Raw genomic sequence first — 20,905 nt, forward strand, 5'->3', positions numbered from 1 at the left:
CATGGCACCCACTTTACCACTGCTAATAATAATCTTGTTGAGTCACACAAAAATAATGTCAGACAGTAGCAAGCTGTTCGGCGAGTCCTCCAAAATTCTTCCCAGATGCTTTGTTCATTAAGCACAAGATACCTTAAGTCCTGGAAATATGCAGCACTGTAAATAATACCAAGTTGCTATGTCTAGGGTGACAGATGTTTGGTTTATATTTGGGTGTTTGTCTGCCACTCACAGGCAAATAATTCTGGAAATGGAATTAGTCAGAAATTGAATTAGTGGAGTGGGTTTGGGTTCTTTTTTCCAGTAGTGCTACTAAGGGCCAAACTGTATTTGAAGCATGAGATCTGAGTTCAGGTTCAAACAAGGATGTTGTTGTTTTCAGTTACTAGCAAATATCTCCTCCAAACCAGGCATGCAGCAGTCAGTGAAAATAACTTTTATTTTCTTTGTTATTAAGAGACATCAGAAACAATATGGCGGACGTTCTGCTCAAGTGAGGAACAAATGCATTGCAGGGGGTTGGACAAGATGACCCCAGGGTCCCTTCCAACTCTACAATTCTAAGAAATGAAAGTAAGGGTTTGGCAACAGTAGCCACCCACTGAAACCACATGTCAGCAGCAGGTGGGGCAGAGGCAAAAATGGCTGGAGGCATGAATGTGCATTTTAACTTTGTATTGTAAACTAGCAGAGACCATGTAACACCGATCCTGAAATACTTACATTGGCTCCCAGTATGTTTCCAAGCACAATTCAAAGTGTTTGGTGCTGACCTTTAAAGCCCTAAACCAGGCATAGGCAAACTCAGCCCTCTAGATGTTTTGGGACTACAACTCCCATCATCCCTAGCTAACAGGACCAGTGGTCAGGGATGATGGGAATTGTAGTCCCAAAACATCTGGAGGGCCAAGTTTGCCTATGCCTGCCCTAAAAGGCCTTGGCCCAGTATACCTGAAGGAGCGTCTCTACCCCCATCGTTCAGCCTGGACACTGAGGTCCACCTCTGTGAGAAGTGAGGTTACCGGGAACCAGGCAGAGGGCCTTCTCGGTGGTGGTGCCCGCCCTGTGGAACGCCCTCCCATCAGATGTCAAGGAAATAAACAAGAATCTTTCAGAAGGCATCTGAAGGCAGCCCTATTTAGGGAAGTTTTTAATGTTATCAAACATCGGGAGATGCCCAGAGTGGCCAGGGAAACCCAGCCAGATGGGCGGGGTATGAATATAAATTATTATTATTACTATTATTACACAGCCACCCACCCCTCTATGCACCATCCAGGGGTGCATTTTAAGAATTCAACAACACATTCCAGACAGGAAAAAGAACTCAGTGGTATGTCTAAGGAGAGTCTCAAGGGCCTGCTAGAGAGGCTTAGAGGGCCACATTTGGACCATGAGCCTGAGCTTCCCTACTCTTGATAGAGCGAGACAGTGATCCAAAGCTCCATATTAAACCTCCCACTAGCAAGTTTCCTTCGGCCTTTGCCAACTGTAGGAGAGCCTTGCTTTGGGATCCTTTGTTCCCTTCACTGGATTGTCTGGCTAAAATATAATACAGCAGTAAGCAAGTGCAATAAACACCGATCCATTTCTGGCATCAGCTTTCGGGTTACGAAACCATTTGGACCACACTTAAAAGATGCTTCCTCTTAAAACATTTCATGCAGCAATAAAAACTGGTATGTAAGCGCTTCAAATATTTATTTCCATGGCAAAAATAGACTATGATATAATTCATTTCACATATATTACATATCAAAGAAAAACAAGCCTTTCTGTCTATCAAATACAATTTGTACATTGTTTTACAAACCCCATTTCAATTGTACAAGGTTTAAAGCTGAAGAAATTTTACATTTTTTACAGTACTGATTGAGAGAGACACAAAGCAGAGCAAACTTAAAAAACAAACAAAAACCTTTAGCTTGATGCTAGTAAATAATACTTGAGTAGGAGACATGTGCTACTGTTAAAGGAAAGAAATTTATAAATCCCTGTATACTGGCACAAAAAAACAAGAAGTGGAAACAAAGCCCAAAATCCAGCATCTTTCACTCACATACAATTATATCTGAACACCCAATTAAGGCCAATGAGATGTTGAAGTCTCCCAATCTCAGGAAACCTTGCAAGGTCAACCCCGCTGCCTGACAAGCTTCCAGCCCTAGACAGATTCACACATTTCCAGAATGGCATGGGAACTGCTTCTATGTGGTCCGGTCTCACGTCTCCCCACTATGGTGGAATCGTGCAGATCAGGAGTGCCTTTAATGATGCTGGTAGACTGAAACTCCCATCATCCTTGACCAATGGCCATGTTAGCTGGAAATGTTGCGAGCTGAGAGTCCTGCAACATGGAAGGATCATGCACAAGACATGGTTCCTTCCCACAGCAAGCACAATACTGGTGTGGGAACAAACAACATCATTTGCCTTACCCATGTAGCCCCTACAGAGAAACATGACAAGAGCAGCTGAGAATTGGATATTTTTTGGGGGGGGGCAATTCCACAGTAGGAGCAAATGAACACAGACTCACATCCTACCTAGATTAAGCCAGCAGCAAAGTTAAGTTTTGGGTCGAAGAGCTGTTCAAGAAAAGGAACCTCACATACCTGTTTTGACAAAAGTTATCTTACCTTTAGTAAGAAAATGGGTTAGATCACCTGACTGGTCATTTTCCTTCCAGAATCTTCCTTAAGGTTCCGTTTAGATTGTTTCAAACACCCTCGACGCATATTGGGACATTCCAGTGAAATAAGATGGCATGCAACTTCCCTTTATTCATTTAGATGATTTTCTTTTCAAGCCGTTTCAAGAGGGAGTTTAGCGTGACTAAAGCAGCTACAGATCTCTAACTCTCTCTCACACACACCAGTTTTCTATGTCTTGCTTAATCTGTAGTAACTGGGTCAAACACTACCTCATTTAGCACCACAGGTCTTTTTGGGGGTGGGAAACTGTGGCACATTCTTCACTTCACAAGACAGCATCATGTCAACGTATGTTTTGGCTACACATACCAAAACAAACAAACAAACAAACAAACCACTTTGATTCAAGTTCACTGATTTAGCATTTTTGAGATACGAAATGCAGCTTCAAGGAAATCAGAATAATCGAAAAGGCCAGTTCAGGATAAGTGAGGAAGAAACAACCCCCCTTGTCCATTCGCAGCTCTTTGCTCTTGCCGGAGTTCGAAAACATTCACCATTACAGCTTGCATTTCTGCCCATCCCAAAACGTTTGACTGTACAGAGACAGAGGAAAACCAAGGAAACTGAAGTAAGAGACACACTTGGACAACTCCCTTTCCCATCCCAAAGTCTTGTACATATTCAAACTCCCCACCCCTACCTTGCACCTCCTATTTTTCCATCCCAAACCACTTCTGAAGTTTCCTCAGTTTTAAAAAGCAACTTGCCACGCAATCTAAGCAATGGTTTGCAGGGCAACAGGCTTGCTGCAGGGAGAGACTTGAGCCTCCATTGGTAAGAGTTCTGTGATTCTCTGTGTTGTGCTTAGCGCAGACAGTGCAATATTGCACCATAAGGTGTTTCTGAACTGCACATATCGGAGGGCATGCTTAGTTACGCAGAGGTAGCCAAAGCAGGGCCCTCCCTTCCTCCTTGTGCTGTGCAAGTAAGGCAACCAGATGAACAGAGTCTCAGCCCCATTATACAGAAACTATTGCGCCAAACTACATCTCCAGGGAACATCCGATACAACCAAGAGAGGAAACTCAAATCAGAAAATTAAAAGCAAAATATTAAAATATTTATAGTGAGATTGACCATTGGCTCTCCAGATGGTGCTGGACTACAGTTCCCAATAGCACAAGCTGTCTGGCCAATGGGCAGAGACTTTGGGAGTTGTAGTTCAACATCTGGAGGGCCCTCGGTTATCCAGCCCTGCTCTGGTCTCTTGACTTCACGTAAGACGACAGGCCTTCTGGCTGCCATATTGTGCATTCGGAACAGTTCCAAATCCCTCTGTGCTCTTTCCCTGCCTAAGCTCATCCCACCTTTCAATGTTGACATATGGGACCCGGCTTGAGGGAAAGCTCTCTTGAAAAAAATGCTACATTTCCAGAATCTATGAATAAAACGCTGAGTCAAGGAATTCAGCCCAAATGCCACAAACTCAAAACTTGCAGAAACTGCCGTTGGTGGTCAACAGCTAAAGGCTGGCAGCAAAACTGGCTCATCCAGACTGACTTCAAACAAAGAAATGACCAACATAACTGAGTCTACACAGTGTAAATTAGCATCAGTGATATCGAAAGCAGCCAAAGTTTTCAGCCCAATGCTCTTAGGGCAGCTCTAAAACATGACACGAGACCTAATGAGATTCTTCAAGGTTTGCCATAAACCTCTTTGGACAGTAGTTTAACCTCATCTCACTGGGGGTTGTACACAGCAAGGACAGCCGCGGTCAAAATTCAAGAGAAGAAAAATAATACCTAGAGGCATGTACCTCACACATGGATCAATTTAATTCCTGACTAAAGAGCTCACCACAATCCCAAAAGCACAGCCAGAGGTGCTTTGAAACAGCTTATTTACTTAATAAAATAAGTTTACGGTGTAAGTGCCTGTAGAGAGAATGAGCACCTCTCCATTTTAAGCAATTATGGGAAACCTGTTACTTTTGTATGCCTTCCATAGCCATCCAGTTAGAACATTTGCCGTTTCTGGTTCTGCAAGTGATTGCAGACCCATCAAAAGGCATACTCCTTCCTTCCTATCTCCTTTCAACCTCACTGAAGGGCTGTGACCCAGGAAAGGAAACAGGCTGCCATAGCACAGACTATGAACCTAAGATACTTTTTGATTTCCTTGACAGGGGGACATAAAACTAGAAGGGTTAATACTGCAGCCTCTATGCTGAAGCATGTAAACCAGTAACCCACTCTCACATACATGTTCCTCTCACTCACTGACTCCATCTTTAAAAACTTTTTCTAAAACAAAAAGTAAAAACGACTTAGTAATGGGCATGTTAACCACTTAAAACATACTAGTATGTTTCCCTAGATAAATAAGAGCCAAGAGAGTGCTTCAATTTCACCGACATCCACCTTGATTTCAACCAGTAGTAGCAACCAGTTTTCAATACATATATTTTTAAAAGAATAATACTGAGGATATACTTCATTAATTTTGGAGCTTCTGGGAGCTACATAGCACAAAAAGGCAATGCCTTTTTCCCCCTTTTGGCCTAGAACTGTAAGCAAAAAGCATTCTCCTTTTCTTAGCTTTAAAACAAAAAAAAGTGCCAGCTGTAACCATTCCTCCTTACTTCTTCGTTTTTTAAACCTAGTATTCTTTCAAAACAGACACTGTTCTTGCTCATTTTATGACACTTCAAACTGTACGTGTCATTGTCACTTCCCATTTCTTCCCACCTCCCTCTGCACATTACAAACCAGCGGACTCAAACCCCTTCTTTTCCCCTTACATATTATATACTCTGAAATATTGCGCTATTGGGAGTTTTTAGAACAATACAAAAGAAAAAATTAAGTACAAAAAAGTAACTGCTTTAAGTGCCATCTTCTTGCAAATGCTGGTTCCAATATGAAATCTGTACATTTCATGAGCGTCTTAAAACTCACATAAATAATAGACTGATTTCAATGGGTCTATTCTGAGTATGCATAGCTTAACTGCTCTCAATTTGCAGGACACATGTATTTCCCACATGATGTATCTAAACATATACATGAATATAGTTTCAGGGTTTTTCCTCTCTTCATTCTAAAAGCGGGCTTTAAAAAAAAGAATTACAAATCATCCATCCTTGGTTTTCAAAATGGTGATGTCTTGGTAGGATCCACACTTATTTTGCCTACAGTCACACAGTGTCAGAAGTACACAAAAAGCACTGCATATCAGTACATTATTTAAACACACACACACACACACACACACACACACACACTCATTCCTTTCTTGTTCCAACTGCACACGAAGAAGAAAATCCATCCACCCCAAAGTCTTGCTCTGCAGAAACCAGCGAAGTCACTGGACTTGCACTCAGCATCTTCAAACCAAGCCAGAAAGGTTGCCCCGGCGGAAGGCAAAGCTGCTTTTGTAAACTCTTGCAAACAGCGAGACTTAGGAAGCGGAGTAAGGAAGGTTTATATAAGCCTCGAACTCTTAAGGAATTGGATGAGGACTCCGTAGACAAACGTGTATTGGCACAAGGTCTGCACCATCATCATCCTTTGCTGTCTTAACATATCCAGCATTCTTGGGATGTCCAGTGGCTGCAAAAGAAAGATCAGAATGGAGAATCATCATGCCTGCAAGTCTATAGGTTTCTGCCCCAGACAGACAGGCACATTTACAGACTTTAGCATGGGGATCAGTTAACCTAAGGAAGTGAATGGAAGGAAAGATTCATGTCCCCTTCTTGCCCTTGCTGTACGCTCCAAAATGCCTTTCTGGAGGGCCAGAGGGGAATGGTATGACAGGGAATTGCCCATAGAGTGGTACCCTAAGACATGTTAAAGAGATGCTTCTCATCTCTTCTTCCTACCGGCATTCCCCTCAACCCAGGATTTTTTTGGGGGGAGGGAGGTGTCACAGGTGGAGAGGAGAGGACAGGAAACCGTCCTTCAATGCTATGAACTGCCCTGAGATCTACAGGTGAAGGGCGGTATACAAATTTAATTAAATAATATTCTCAGAAGAATTCAGTTTCAATGAGTTTCGTTGTGCAAGCACTTATGCATATTGTGTACATAGACTGTAAATAATAGAAGGTGGTGAAAAGTATGCTTTGAAACCTTGGGCATAAAGTTAGTCATTCCCAGATTGCTAGAACTGGGATGAGTTTCATTAATGCTCCTTGTCTTTGATCCCTGCCAGATCACGCTCTGTTAAAGCTCCCATCTCCAAGAATGCAAAATTTGGTGAAGCAATTGGTAGGCTTTGTTACTTCGTGGCAGAACAGGGATGATGAACAGGAAAAAATTGTGTGTATAAATATGACATCTTGTGGCAACTACCAACACTACAGCAGCTTTAAGGGTTCACCAGCAGCCCCTAGTGCTGTTCCTTGACATCACCACATGGGAGGGGAATTGGCTACCCCCACCCCTGCTCTGTGGACCCCCTCAATCAAACTCCCCAACACACGTGCCAGAGTGTGGAGCCACCCCAACAAACTCCCCAACACACGCGCCAGAGTTTTAAAAGGCCAGGAAATAACCTCATTGTGCTCCAAGCAGGCAATCATGATCTCCGACAAGATGACCACGCCAGTTCTCCCAACGCCAGCACTGCAGTGCACCAGTAGGGGAGGGTTGGGGGCTGTGGGGTCCGCAGTGCTGTTTGTATGGCGCCGGACTGACTGTATCTCTTCCAAGTATGCTGTCAGATCCAACAGAAAAGAAGAAAGAAGAGAGAAATTATTTAAACTAGGCAGCAACACAACCAAGTACAGAAAGTGGCAGCCAAGTAAGTCAGGGTAGCAGACAGGGCAAATGAGACACGTCCACTCAGAATGCAATGCCATTCCTCAGAGATGCTTATAAGCTACCAGACCCAACTCCACATGCTGCTAATGGATTATAAAGCCCCAAATGGCTCAAGGCCCAAGTATCTGCGGGAGCATCTCAACTCCAATACCAACCAACTCAATTAATCCTTAAGATCAGGAGAGTGTGGGGAGGCCTTACTTCCAGTCCCCGTGAGGATTTGTAGTCAGGAAGCTCACAGAAGGGCTTTCTCCATGGTGAGAAGAAGATGATTTTGAATTTGATATCCTGCTTTATCACTACCCTAAGGAGTCTCAAAGCGGCTAACAATCTCCTTTTCCTTCCTCCCCCACAACAAACACTCTGTGAGGTGAGTGAGGCTGAGAGACTTCAGAGAAGTGTGACTGGCCCAAGGTCACCCAGCAGCTGCATGTGGAGGAGCGGGGAATCGAACCCAGTTCACCAGATGATAAATCCCCTGCTCTTAACCACTACATACTGGCTCTGGTTTGTTTGTGAGGTTATGACTCTGGTTTGTTCTCCCCATGGAGTGGCATCTGCTCTGCTGCCACCCCAAAAAAATTATTTCTATCCCTCCCTTCTTCAAAAGAACTCATGGCAGAACACAAGAGCATTCCCAGGTTGTGCCCTGGCCAGCATTTGGCCCTTTCAGGACGCTTGCCTTATTATGTGCTTTTCAAGACCATGCCCAGATCACACCAAAACTTGAGCAAAAGTGGGCAAAGCAAAAACAGCACAAATTCTTTACTTGGCTGATGGGAGCGGGGTACTTCTAGCCACAAAAGACATTTCCATAGCATCTCTTGACACCTAGTTCCCAAGAAAGGATTCATTTACCACAACCAGAGACAAGAAAACCCCTCGGAAACACTTACAAAGAAACCCTTTTATGTCCTCTGGGCAGCCGTGCTCTGGCCAGTCTGTGTACTGAAGGTGCCAAACTGTTCTCTCTTGCCCCGTGAGGAGGTGCTTGATCTTCAGGCCTGTCGTGGCGTAACAGCCAGAGTCCGTTCGGAATCGGGTGGTGATCTTGAATCTCCCGTACGTCACCGTGTTGTGCCTCGAGCCAAGCCGCGGCCAGTATCGGAAGCTTTTCTCTCGGCATCCCTCCTGGAAACATTAAGCTTCGTCAACAGAAAGCTCCCATGTGCCCGTCCACAGAAACATTGTTGTTTCAAAAAGGACTTGTGGTTTATTATTTTCAAAATTTAGATCCTGCCTCTTCCTCCCCCTTCATTCCAACCTCACAACGATCCTGTGAGGTACCGTATTGGCCTGAATATAAGCCACACTTTCTTTCCAAATTCTGACCGTAAAAAGTGCGGCTTGTATTCACGACCTTACAAAAAAATTGCTTTTACGATATCACTGCTGAAACAGACATACGGTAAAGTGGAACAAAAAAATGTTTTACAGTCATACCTCAGGATAAATATGCTTCAGGATAACTATTTTCAGGTTGCACCGCTCGCGCAGACAGTCAAAATGACGTCATGTGCATGTGCGGAAGCGGCGAAACGCGACCCACACATGCGCAGACGTGTCTTACGTTCTATTCAGGATGCGAACGAGGCTCCGGAACAGATCCCATTCGCATCCCAAGGTACCACTGTATTGCCGATTTGCAGCTTGAGTGCCTGCGGAATTGTAGCAATTGAATAGCAATTTGCGATTTTAGCAATTGCATGGTAACACTTGTGGGTTTGCAAGATCAAAGGCTTAAATTGGTTTGGAGTTACAATTCTACCAACCGCAGCGATTTTCAGCCTGTAACCCAATTTTAAGGGAACGGCTTATATTCTGGTATTGTCTCCCCCCGCCTTAAATTTTAAAGGTGCAGCTTATATTCAGGCTAATACGGTATGTTGGGGCTGTTAAAGAGGGGCATATCCCAAAGTCGCCCAGGGAATGAAGATCTGAAGCTTGATTTCCCCACTAGCCACTAAACTACATGGGCCCTTCTACACTGCCCTGTCAGACCTGGTCAGTCAAAATTAGACTGGAAGGAAAGGGCCATACCTCAGAGGCAGAGGGTCTGCTCTGCATGGAGAATGGCCCAGCTTCAAACCCTGGCTTCCCCAGGTACAGCTAAGACTATCAGTGGCTATTGGCCATGATGGCTGTGCTCTGCCATGTTTCTGAGTACCAGTTTCTGGAAACCACAGGAGGGTAGTGTGCTCTAAGGCTCAAATCCCTCTTGCAGGTTTCCCACAGGCATCTGGGAGGCCACTGTGAGAACAGGATGCTCAACTAGATGGGCCATTGGCCTGATCCAGCAGGCTCTTCTTATGTTCTTAACTGGGGGGAAACTCTGGAGAACTGTGGTCAGTGTGGACAATACTGAGGAAGTTGGACCATTGGTCCGCCTTGGTATAAGTTAGCCTCCCATGTTCCTTTGGTTGGTACATGTTGTAATATGAGTACTCAGCAGCTGCGAACAAGCAGTTCGATGTTTACATCACATGATGGGTCTGAGCGTGGGACAGGAAGTTCCAAGATGTTCTCAGAGTTGTGTTCTCAGTGTAACATGAAACCTTCCTGTTGTTCCTGTACAGGAGGAGTTAGTCAGTTGCTCGGAGGTTTCTGAGAGAGAAGTCATGCTTTGTACAGTGTACAGTCCAGGAATGAAAGTAGAATGAAATAGATTACTTTTTCAGACTGTTTTCTTTCTCTTGCTGAGAGAAAGGGGGAAGGGAGTGTGCACCTCTCTGGAGGGAGGTGTCACTTATTCAAGACCTCCCTGGTCTGTCTGGAAACCAGCCAGGGTAGATCATTGGCAACAGGCCCCGAGTGCCTGGGAAGAGGAGCCAGCCTTTCCCGAGGGGGCCAGTTTCCAACAGTACATTCATACATAACCAAGTCGCTTCATGTTTATTATGCTCTTGCACAGAGGAAGGTCGTTCAGAGTCAGGGCCATGAAGACAGCAGTTTCCAAGCTTATTCCCTCCCCAGAAATGTCACAAGTACCCACCTCTTCTGCAGTCACCATGGCTATAATGGCAACCCCTTGCTCCCACACCATCTGCCAGAAATCTTGGCATGTGTTCTGCAAAGGACCTTGGGTAGCAATATAATCCCACTCCATGCCCCCAACGCAGACCTAAGAAAAAGAAATGGAAAAAATGATGCAGGGGATTGTAAGACTTGAAAGGAAACAGCAGCAACAGGTCTGGAAACCAGGCCTTATGGGGAACGGTTGAAGGAGCTGGGTATGTTTAGCCTGGGAACGTGGAGACTGAGAGGAGATAGGATAGCCATCTTCACATATCTCAAGGGGCGTCACATGGAACAGCCATATTCTGTGAACCACTCTGAGACCTTTCGGTATAGGGAGGAATATAAATTCAATTCAATTCAATTCAATAAAATAAAATAAAATAAAATAAAATAAAATAAAATAAAACAAAACAAGTAATAATAATAATAATAATAATAATAATAATAATAATAATAATAGAAGATGGAGCAAGCTTGTTTTCTCCTGCTCCGGGGGTAGAACTCAAATCATTATCTTCCAAGTTATAAGAAAGGAGATTCTGACTAAACACTAGGAAGAACTTTCTGACAGTGGAATGGCCTCCCTCAGGAGGTGGTGGACTCTCCTTCCTTGGAGGCTTTTAAGCAGAGGTTGGACAGCCATCTGTCATGGATGTTTTTGCTGAGATTCCTGCATTGCAGGGGGTTGGACTCGATGACCCTTGAGCTCCCTTCAACTCTACAATTCTATGGTTTTGGGAAATACCCAATGTTCACCATACTCAGAGCAGACCCATCAAAATCAACAGACCTAAGTAACTTAAGCTATTAATTTCACTGGATTTGTCAGAGCATGGTAAACATTAGATATCGCCCTCTGATTTAAAAACGGAGAGGTGGAAGTCAGCCAGCACAGATCAACCTGTATACCTTTTGTTCCTGCCATATTATTTCCTCTCTTCAGATTTAATTCCAAAAATAGACAATTCATACCACCCCATATCATAATGATGAGAACAGAACATGGGTAAGGGCCTCTTCCTTGACTGTTGTCACCTTCACGGCAACTAGAAAGCTCAAAATACACTTGGCAGAGCCGTAACCCTCAGGCAGTATCATAATACGCCTCAGATCACTTCAGAGTGAAGGAAGGTTGACTGATAAGCAGGGCCAGCTCAAGACATTTTGCTGCCTGAGGCAAAACAGCAAAAGGTGCCCCCAAGTCAAAGAGAATTGTATGCAAGGGCGGCCTAGGTTTTGTTTCTGGCACCCAAGACAAAAAATAATAATCCACAATTGCCCTTCTCTGCCAGTGAAAAATAGAAAAATAGTAAATCAGATAACTAAAACCTGTTGCCCTTTCAGGATACCTCAAATCAGCTTCCTGAGGCAGCTGCCTCAGTCTGCTTTATGGTAGGGCCCAGGGCCGTGATAAATTCATAATATGGGCCTGCACTGAGTTAGTTCAAAGACAGAGATTCTGAAAAGATCAACTTCCAAGATAATCCCTACTGAGAATAAGCAAAAGGCTCTAAGCTAAAACCTACTTTTTGATAGATACGCTCTGAGGTAGGATAAGTCAAAAGGATCAGAAAATGCAAAGAATGTAGGCTCTTTTTTCTGCCTAGCCTTACAGAAAATAAATGATGGCAAGTGGCATGTGGGATGTACAGCAGATGTTTTATCAGTTCCTTTTGTCCACTAAGAAAAGTAACATTCTCCAGTGCTCCTGCTCCTTTGCACCATCCCTAACGCCATCCAGTTAAACAAGCCTGTGGCATGCTTTGACTTTTAATTTTTAAAAAGCGTTGCACAAGAAAGATCACAGATAGGTGAAAGAAATCATTCTGGAAAACATTCCCATTACTTCTCAGCTCACCTTAATGTGGGATGCATTGATATAACCCGTATTGTTTTCTTTAGTAGGGACCAGCTCTACTCGGGTGTCGTCATACGGAAGCACATCCTGAAACCTGTTCCTTTCTGCGTTTTCTGGAAGGCGGGCAATTGAACAGTCCCCATCCAGAAGCCTTTTCTTCTGGATCCGCTCATATTCTGTAAACACCATCCCTTGCTCCAACCCTTGTTCCAGACCTTTACACTAGAAAGAAAGAACACGTTTTATTGTTTTTCAACAGATGTCTGCCTCTGTGTGCGTGCTTTTTTTTTTTAACACCCCCAACTTTTAAGTTGCCTTTATATGGTGTGCTCTCAAGTAGGCTTATAGAATTTTTAAAACCACACACACACACACAAAAGAATTGATTAAAAAGCTGGTGGTTGTAATAAAACTATTATTGTTGTTTATATCTCGCCTTTTTTCTTGACAGGACTCAAGGCAACTTACAGATAAAAACAAGGACCACAAAGAACATAGAAAAAGAATATTAAAAAGCAGATAAACATTACAGTGGTACCTCAGGTTACATACGCTTCAGGTTACAGACTCCGCTAACCCAGAAATAGTGCTTCAGGTTAAGAACTTTGCTTCAGGATGAGAACAGAAATCGTGCTCCGGCGGCGCAGCAGCAGCTGGAGGCCCCATTAGCTAAAGTGGTGCTTCAGGTTAAGAACAGTTTCAGGTTAAGTACGGACCTCCGGAACGAATTAAGTACTTAACCTGAGGGTACTTAACCTGAGGTACCACTGTAATAGATTTAAAACTATATACATGCATAAAATCTGTTTAAAACAGCCATCCAGCTCATGAATACTAAAATCCAAAACAAAAACGCAACTTAAGGTTTCTGCTTTATAAGGACCCCCATGGCCATTCTCTACACATCTGCGGAATACAATATCTCAAAACCACAGAGCTGGACCAAGAAGATGTACAAAACTAGTGGCAATAAAAAGCACCTGACACTTTTATTCCAAACTTGGTGCAGAAATAAAACCAAATCCTGATGCCTTTACTTGGATAAAACTTTTGCTTGGCGGTAACCAAGATTCTGCAACTATGGGAACTGAATATGAAACCTTTTTAACATACAGCTCAAAGAAAACATCAAACCAACCCGTTCATCGTTTGTTGCTCTGGCAGGTTCCTCCTTCCCTTCGTCTGGCAGCGGCAGCCGAGATAACGTCAGTCCATTTAGAGCAGCTAACTTCAAAGGTCCCATTTTTTTGGCTTCAGCTCTGTTCTTTTTCATGACCTGCTGGAAACAAGGCAACCTGACAATGTGCTGCAGCAGAAACCTGGCTCAAATGAAATTGCTAGGGTGGGTGGCGGAGTGCGGAGGGGAGGGGGCTCATCTCAGAAAGGGAAGAACCGCCAGCCCTTGCCTCCTCTAGCCAACAGAACCCTGCAGAGACTGCAGTAGCAAAGCAACATTCTTTCCACCTGGTCTGTCTTCATTCCTCAAGTTTTCGAAACTTCATAGGAAGGATAAACAGACCTTAAGGAGAAAGGATCGTTGCAGACAATGGACTTTCATGAACAGCCACAGGCTACAGTCCAAAAATTAGTGCAGGACAGCAAAATCGTGCACCCAAGTTGCATAGGTCCCAGTGACTTTTATTATTTTCTTCTTGCCCTTCTTTCCCAGCTCAGGGTGAGCAGATGTGTGCCTGCTGCTTTCATTTATACTCACAAAAACAACCCTGGGAGGTTTTTACAGCCGAGGCTAGTATGTGTGACTGGCCCAAACCGTGGACCTAGGTCTTCCTCCCCCAACATCAGTATTCTAACTACAGTAGTACCCTGGTTTACATACGTCTTGGTTTGCATACGTTTTGGATTACAAACACGTCAAACCCGGAAGTGTGTGTCCCGCTTTGCAACCTTTTTTGGATTACAACCCATTTTTTTTGCATTACGAACAAATTTTTTTTGGAGGTCCCATTGGCGAAAGCGCGCCTTGGGTTACAACCTGTTTTGGTTTATAAACAGACCTCCGGAACGGATTATGGTTGTAAACCAAGGTACCACTGTACTGCACCACATTGGCTTAAAATGAGGTTTGGACAGCCTAATTGTGCACAACTGGAATCAGTTAGCACAGAGCAGGAATGTGGAACCTGTGGCCTTCCAGATGTTGATGAACTACAACTCTAATCATCCCTGTGGCTGATGGGAGTTGGAGTGCAACAAACCATCTCTAGCGGCACAGGTTCCCCACTCCTGAACTAGACAAATGGAAATTAAGAGCAAAGTGTGAAGGAACACCTGGTTTGCTTATTTCATAAAATTTATATATCACTTGATTGTAAATTAGTAACAATAGCCTGTCAAAGCACTTTACAAAAACACTCTCTTCACTGCCCCCCGACTTCATATACAAAGGTATGCATGGGACAAACAAACATTCTGCTACAGAAGAAGCAGATTTCCTACTCTCATTTTGCACAGTAGACACAGCAATTTTTACTGTTTTGCAGAACTGATCCTGTTTCTGAGAAAAAAAGGTGTATTCAAAGCATTGTTGCCTTGCAGCCAATATCACATTCTGCAGATTTCCTGCACTTCTGTGGAATACACACAGCCCTAAATACAACCTGTCAAATACCTTTCAACATTTAGCTGCCAGAAATTTGAACGTTTTTTATTGGCAGGCAAGTAACATTTCCCAACCCAGAGTATTCAGCCTTTCAAAGCCTAGCAAACAAGCAAAATGGTGAGACTCCTTAGGATTATGCCAGCTGGGCATGTATGTTGGCAGGTGATCTTTAATATGAAGTAGAAATTGCAGAGGTTATTGGCTTCCAAACACGTCAAGACACAAAGTTATTGTTTGAAGCGGACTTAATATCCTAGCTTGTTTGGGAGCTATTAACCATATTAACACGTGATAGCATATTCATATGTAAAGCTCACATTACATGCATGCATATACTGTATACAGTCAGTTGGCCTGCACAAATCGACAAGTGTACATGCTTCCACACAAACATTTGTACATGTGTAGAGATTGCCTGGCGTGCTCTGGTCCATGGGGTCACAAAGAGTCGGACACGACTAAACGACTAAACAGCAACAAGAGATTGCTTGCCTGTGTTCCATGTAATGTGTGAACAAGCGTCTAGAAAGACGAAAGAGGAACATCCTAGACTAGAGAAACTCACCCCTAAAGGAGGAAGCCCTTCCACTATGTTCTTCTTCCCGGAAAGCAATTCAGACACAGGCCTCTTCTTTACAGAATCCTTCCGCACCCTGTACCTTGCAGACATTGTTAAGTCAGACTCTGACACAGACGGAGTCAGCAGTCCGTCGCCTCTTCTCTGAACCTGAGTGTCAGCCACGATGTGGGCAGGACTCGCATCTTTTACTCTCTTCTCGGTCTCAGTAATATGCAACTTGGGTTCGTGTATGTGCAAAGGGCCCGGATGTGAAGTGACGGAGCTGTAGGGGTAGTTCAGTAAGGACTCAGAAGGATAGCATCCCATGACAGAAGGAAGCTGGGGCTTCCCATTGACAAAGGGAGAGAGGGTTGCATTGGCCTTGTGTTCGTCTTCAAATTCTTCCTCTTCCTCGCTGCTGTGAATCAGCATAGTGGCATCTGAAAGAGACTTCTTATGCCCATAGCTCACGTTTTCCTCTTGCTCGTTTTCCTCTTGTTTCATCCTCTCCAAGAAGACAGTGGGCTGCGAGCTGGCAAGTATAACCTTTGGAGGGGCCACATCCGCGGCTGATGCTGACATAGTCCTCTCTTTAATCCTCATGGCCTCAAAGTTGTGGGCCAAGCCAGCTATCTCAATACTGTTCCTCTTCTGCAGCTGAGCGTGCCGGGCCGATGTCAAGGGCTCGCTCACTTCCTGGAGGGAATGTGCGACGGGTAGGCTGTCTTCCTGAAACGTCTGGACCGAGTGATGGACCCGCCGGGTAATGAGATCCGGATTGCTGCTGCTGATGTAGAGGTGCCGAGAAAGGTCCGGTGTGCTGTTGGCGGGTCTCGGGTGAGGGTAAGGAGGAGGGGGGCGATACACTTGAGTCTTCATGATGTTTGGCGCAGGGTACTCCTGGGCCTGTAACTGAACGTTCGTCAGTTCAGGGACGCTCACCGCTCCAACCACCAGGCGCCTTTCGGCAGGATAGGGGTAGGGCGACTGGCTGTGGAAACTGTAATTCAGGTTGAACGGGTAGTGGCCAGAATGAGGGGAGGTAAAATTGGCGTGTTCTCGGATTTCAGGCTGGCTGTAAACCATGGCGTCGGGCCTACTGTAGGCGTAGGAGTTGCCGATGTTAAGGTTCCTCATTGAGTGGCTCTGCTTGTCTGAGTGGATCATTCCCCGGTTAAGCTGCTTCATCACCGTCTCGTAATCCGGGGTAGGCCGATACGAAGGCGGTATGAGGGCACTGTGACGGTGTGACGGGACGTAATCAGACCGGAGGACGTCGCTGCCGGTGATGCTCGGGTTGGAGGACATGGGCGACGGCTGCATGTAGTGTTGTGGGTTATTCAACGAGTTTGTGCTGTGAGCGCTGTAGACGCTGCCGTTGCGGATTCTGCCATTGTAGTCATGCGGCGCCCTGTCCAGGCTGGTCTGAGAGTGGCAGTAATAGCCGTTCTGGTTATTCCCATAGAGGTTATCTGAAATACACAAGTTAGGGCCCATTTATAGCCACCCGCAGAAGCTTCAAAACAGGCATGTAATAGTTGTTAACGAAGTGTCAACCTCCCCTCTCCTCCATGTGCATTGTGTGCTTTTAGATCAGTAATGGAATCGTGCCTCTCTCTGTATCAGCAAATTAATCCAACAACTTCATGGTCAACAGCTAAAATGGGCTGAATATCTAATTTCAATCCACTGCATAGAACAGCCTAAACATAACAACAGCCTGATGGATCAGGCAGTGGCCTATATAAATCCAGTATCCTTTTCTCACACTGGGTGCAATAGGAGAAGCCTACAAGCAGGACATGAGCGCAAGAGCACTCTCCTGTCCTGTGGTTTCTAGAAACTGGTATTCAGAAGCATTACTGCTTTCAACTGTGGGGAGGGAACGTAGCTAATGGAAGAGCCCAGTAAGTCCCCAGTCTTGCAGTACTACCCAGCATCAATTTCCAGTACCTCCAGTTTTAAGGAGCAGTTAGCAAGTGATGGGTCATACCTTAGCCTGAGATCCTACTGCCAATCAAGATAGGCAGTGTTAATCTAGATCAGTGTTTCTCAAACTTGGATCTCCAGCTATAAATCCCATCATACCTGATCACTGGTCCTGCTGGCTACGGATGATGTGAGTTGTAGTCCAACAACAGCTGGAAAGACCCAGCTTGGGGAAACTCTGGTCTAAATGAACAAGTAGGCTAACCTGGCATAAGACGACATACTCATGACAGGTCCACGTGCTATGTCAAAGCATAGATAAAACAAACCAAGGTTTATAAGTCAAAAAACATGACTACACATTGTGGTGTGCTAGCAATTAACAATCACAGTTAAACCATTGGGCATTGTTCAATCAAACAATCAAACAAATCACGGTTCAATAATCCATTGTTAATAAACCCCGGCTTGGTGTTACATGCAAATCAGGTCACATTCTCCCATCCAGGCACTGAATGCATTGATAACATTAATAATAACATTAATAACAGTATAATGACCTCCCACTCTCTTCTCTACCACTTCCAATTCAATAATGTAATTTTCCTCAAACTCCTTTACTGGCAGAGTAAAATATTGAAGTTTCCCAAGCACCTTAAACCTTTACCTTGGGAAGATGTATACTGGTCTGCATAGGGTCCATTGTAGTGCAACTGAGGTGGTGGTGGAGCCATCATATAAGGCTGCGGTTTGGGCTGCTAAAAAAAAAAAAAGATATTATAGAACTAAGTGGAGATCTACACAAAATTATGATTATATATATTTTTAATACCTGTTGGAAGTTGCCCAGAGTGGCTGGGGCAGCCCAGTCAGATGGGTGGGGTACAAATAAGAAAATTACTATTAAAACTATTTTTATTATAACTTAAAGCACTCCAGGATGCATGTAGTGTTATTTGCAAGCACATGCTGCCTCACACATCTCGCTGGCGGAAGAGAGCTGTACATAAAAAGGAAGGTTCATTCTAACTGGATAACTTATTTAGGGTTGTCATATTTCACAAAGTGAAAGCAAAATCTGTAAAAAAAATAATAAGTTTTTGGCCAAATCGTTGAGGTTTTGTTTTTGTTTTTTCAGCCAAATCGTTGAGGTTTTGTTTTTGGTTTTTTGCAAAATCTGTTTTTTTTTAAAAGGAATTTGAGCTTTTTTAAAAGGAAATTTGCCAAAATCTACACTTCTGACATGGGTCGCCATACATCAGGATTTCCCCAGACATTAAAGCAATTTCCGACTGGATGCTGTTTCCAACGGCCAAATCTCAGCTATGTCCTGGAAATTCTGGACGTATGACAACCCTAGTTTACTAGAAACTAATAGGATGTCCACAGTTGTGGGATGGGATGGGGTTGGGGAAGACCACACCTATTGGAATTCCTGTGTCTGCAAGAAAACTGCTGAATCAGGCAAACACTACCTTAGGTAGCTAAAATGCATCTCTTCAATTTGACAGGGCACAGCCAAGAGCACCTGCCAATCATCCAGTCAGCAGTATCTATGTTAAACCAGTAAGCATGTAACAGCCAACTCAAGGCTATTATGAAGAAATTACTCACTCCAGTTGTGCAAAACCTGGATTATCCAATAGAGTCAATACAGTATAGCAAAACTAGTAGGAAGAACCTACTACGCTAGCTGCTGTGTCACAGTGTGATATGAGGACATGAGTGTGGACAGCTTCCTCCCAGCAAAAAACAGCTAGGGAAGACGTTTAGATATTCTTTTAAAAAATTAAAGGGATTAGCCTAAAAGCAGGAATATTCACAGAATAATCCGAACTGATTCGTTGTCAGAGTCATTGGTCATTCAGAATCAGAACAGAGGCATGGGATGCAATTTGGTGAATGAAATATGGCTCTTGAATTCATGATAGCAGTAATGGGGGTGTCTGTTGGATTCTAAGGAAGCCCTGAGAGCTAAAGAAGAAGAGTTTGGATTTGATATCCTGCTTTATCACTGCCTGAAAGAGTCTCAAAGTGGTTAACATTCTCCTTTCCCTTCCTCCCCCACAACAAACACTCTGTGAGGTGAGTGGGGCTGAGAGACTTCAGAGAAGTGTGACTAGCCCAAGGTCACCCAGCAGCTGCATGTGGAGGAGCGGGGAATCGAACCTGGTTCACCAGATTATGAGTCTACCGCTCTTAACCACTACACCACACTGGGGCTTTATTGCCATTCCCTGGAAGCAAAAAAGTTGGGTTAAGTGGAAACTGAAGAGTGATGGCAGAGGCAGTCCCTGACTAGACTATTTTCAGGTATTTCAAGCTGCAAATGTAAATGTAAATGAAACAAGCCAGTCTGTTTAGGCTTTTGCAGGACCTGCTGTTCAGAGTAATCTCTTCAAATTCATGAGGATTAACACTGATCTGTGTAAAGTTTCGTGAGGCAGAGGAAACAGCTGGTCGGTCGTAGAATATGGGATTGTTTGACCCTGTCCATAAACATAATGAGTTGGGCATTGCAATTTTGTCTTTGAGGGCTGTGCTACAGAACAAAAATTGTCTTTGGGGTCTGAGGTTAAAGACTTTGTGGAAGGTTTTGGCAGATACAAGTGAGTTTAACTGAGGTGCAGAAACTGCTAAAGCCAGCAGGTGGTGGTAATGGAGGCCTCTCTTATGGCTTTGCAATGCCATTAAACACTTGAAGGGTTTTGTATGAGAGTAGAAGGTAAAGTGCTCAGATTTTTTTATTCCTGACTTCAAATTTTGATGGGCTATTCAAATATTCATGACTATACCAGATTTTCTATTAAGTGCTTATTTCAAATCCATAGGCCTTCTATCACATAGGAGTCAGTGACCCATCCACCACGAAGGAAATATGGCAAGTTCTTAAAGTAATGGGAGTGCCTGATCACCTCACCTGTCTCCTGAGAAATCTCTATGTGGGACAAGAAGCTACAGTTAGAACTGGATATGGAACAACTGATTGGTTCAAAATTGGGAAAGGAGTACGACAAGGCTGTATATTGTCTCCCTGGTTATTTAACTTATATGCAGAATTCATCATGCGAAAGGCTGGGCTGGATGAATCCCTAGCCGGAATTAAGATTGCTGGAAGAAATATCAACAACCTCAGATATGCAGATGACACAACCTAGATGGCAGAAAGTGAGGAGGAATTAAAGAACCTTTTATTGAGGGTAAAAGAGGAGAGCGCAAAATATGGTCTGAAGCTCAACATCAAAAAACGAAGATCATGGCCACTGGTCCCATCACCTCCTGGCAAATAGAAGGAGAAGAAATGGAGGCAGTGAGAGATTTTACTTTCTTGGGTTCCATGATCACTGCAGATGGTGACAGCAGCCACGAAATTAAGAGACGTCTGCTTCTTGGGAGGAAAGCAATGACCAACCTAGACAGCATCTTAAAAAGTAG

The 20,905-nt window shown here is 44.0% G+C and overlaps 1 protein-coding gene across 8 annotated transcripts in view; it reads right to left on the reverse strand.

The window, feature by feature from the left end:
• Nucleotides 1-5,757: 5,757 nt before the first annotated feature.
• The window catches only part of PTPN21 (protein tyrosine phosphatase non-receptor type 21), a 46,965-nt gene continuing 31,817 nt past the window's right edge, over nucleotides 5,758-20,905 (reverse strand). For 2 of the 8 annotated variants that reach the window (XM_083610911.1, XM_083610915.1), the window contains 8 exons: nucleotides 18,138-18,228; nucleotides 15,548-17,013; nucleotides 13,501-13,638; nucleotides 12,363-12,584; nucleotides 10,479-10,607; nucleotides 8,383-8,617; nucleotides 7,219-7,379; nucleotides 5,758-6,271 (listed from right to left, as the gene is read on the reverse strand). In XM_083610911.1, coding sequence (XP_083467037.1) covers nucleotides 6,143-6,271; nucleotides 7,219-7,379; nucleotides 8,383-8,617; nucleotides 10,479-10,607; nucleotides 12,363-12,584; nucleotides 13,501-13,638; nucleotides 15,548-17,013; nucleotides 18,138-18,228 — 2,571 coding nt within the window. In that variant the 3' untranslated portion in view covers nucleotides 5,758-6,142. Of the gene's footprint in view, nucleotides 6,272-7,218; nucleotides 7,380-8,382; nucleotides 8,618-10,478; nucleotides 10,608-12,362; nucleotides 12,585-13,500; nucleotides 13,642-15,547; nucleotides 17,014-18,137; nucleotides 18,229-20,905 lie in introns of all 8 variants that reach the window. The other 6 variants (XM_083610917.1, XM_083610913.1, XM_083610916.1 and 3 more) reach the window with 3 other exon arrangements.

Source organism: Podarcis filfolensis, assembly GCF_964270895.1.
Source record: "Podarcis filfolensis genome assembly, chromosome: 1".
Lineage (NCBI taxonomy): Eukaryota > Metazoa > Chordata > Lepidosauria > Squamata > Lacertidae > Podarcis > Podarcis filfolensis.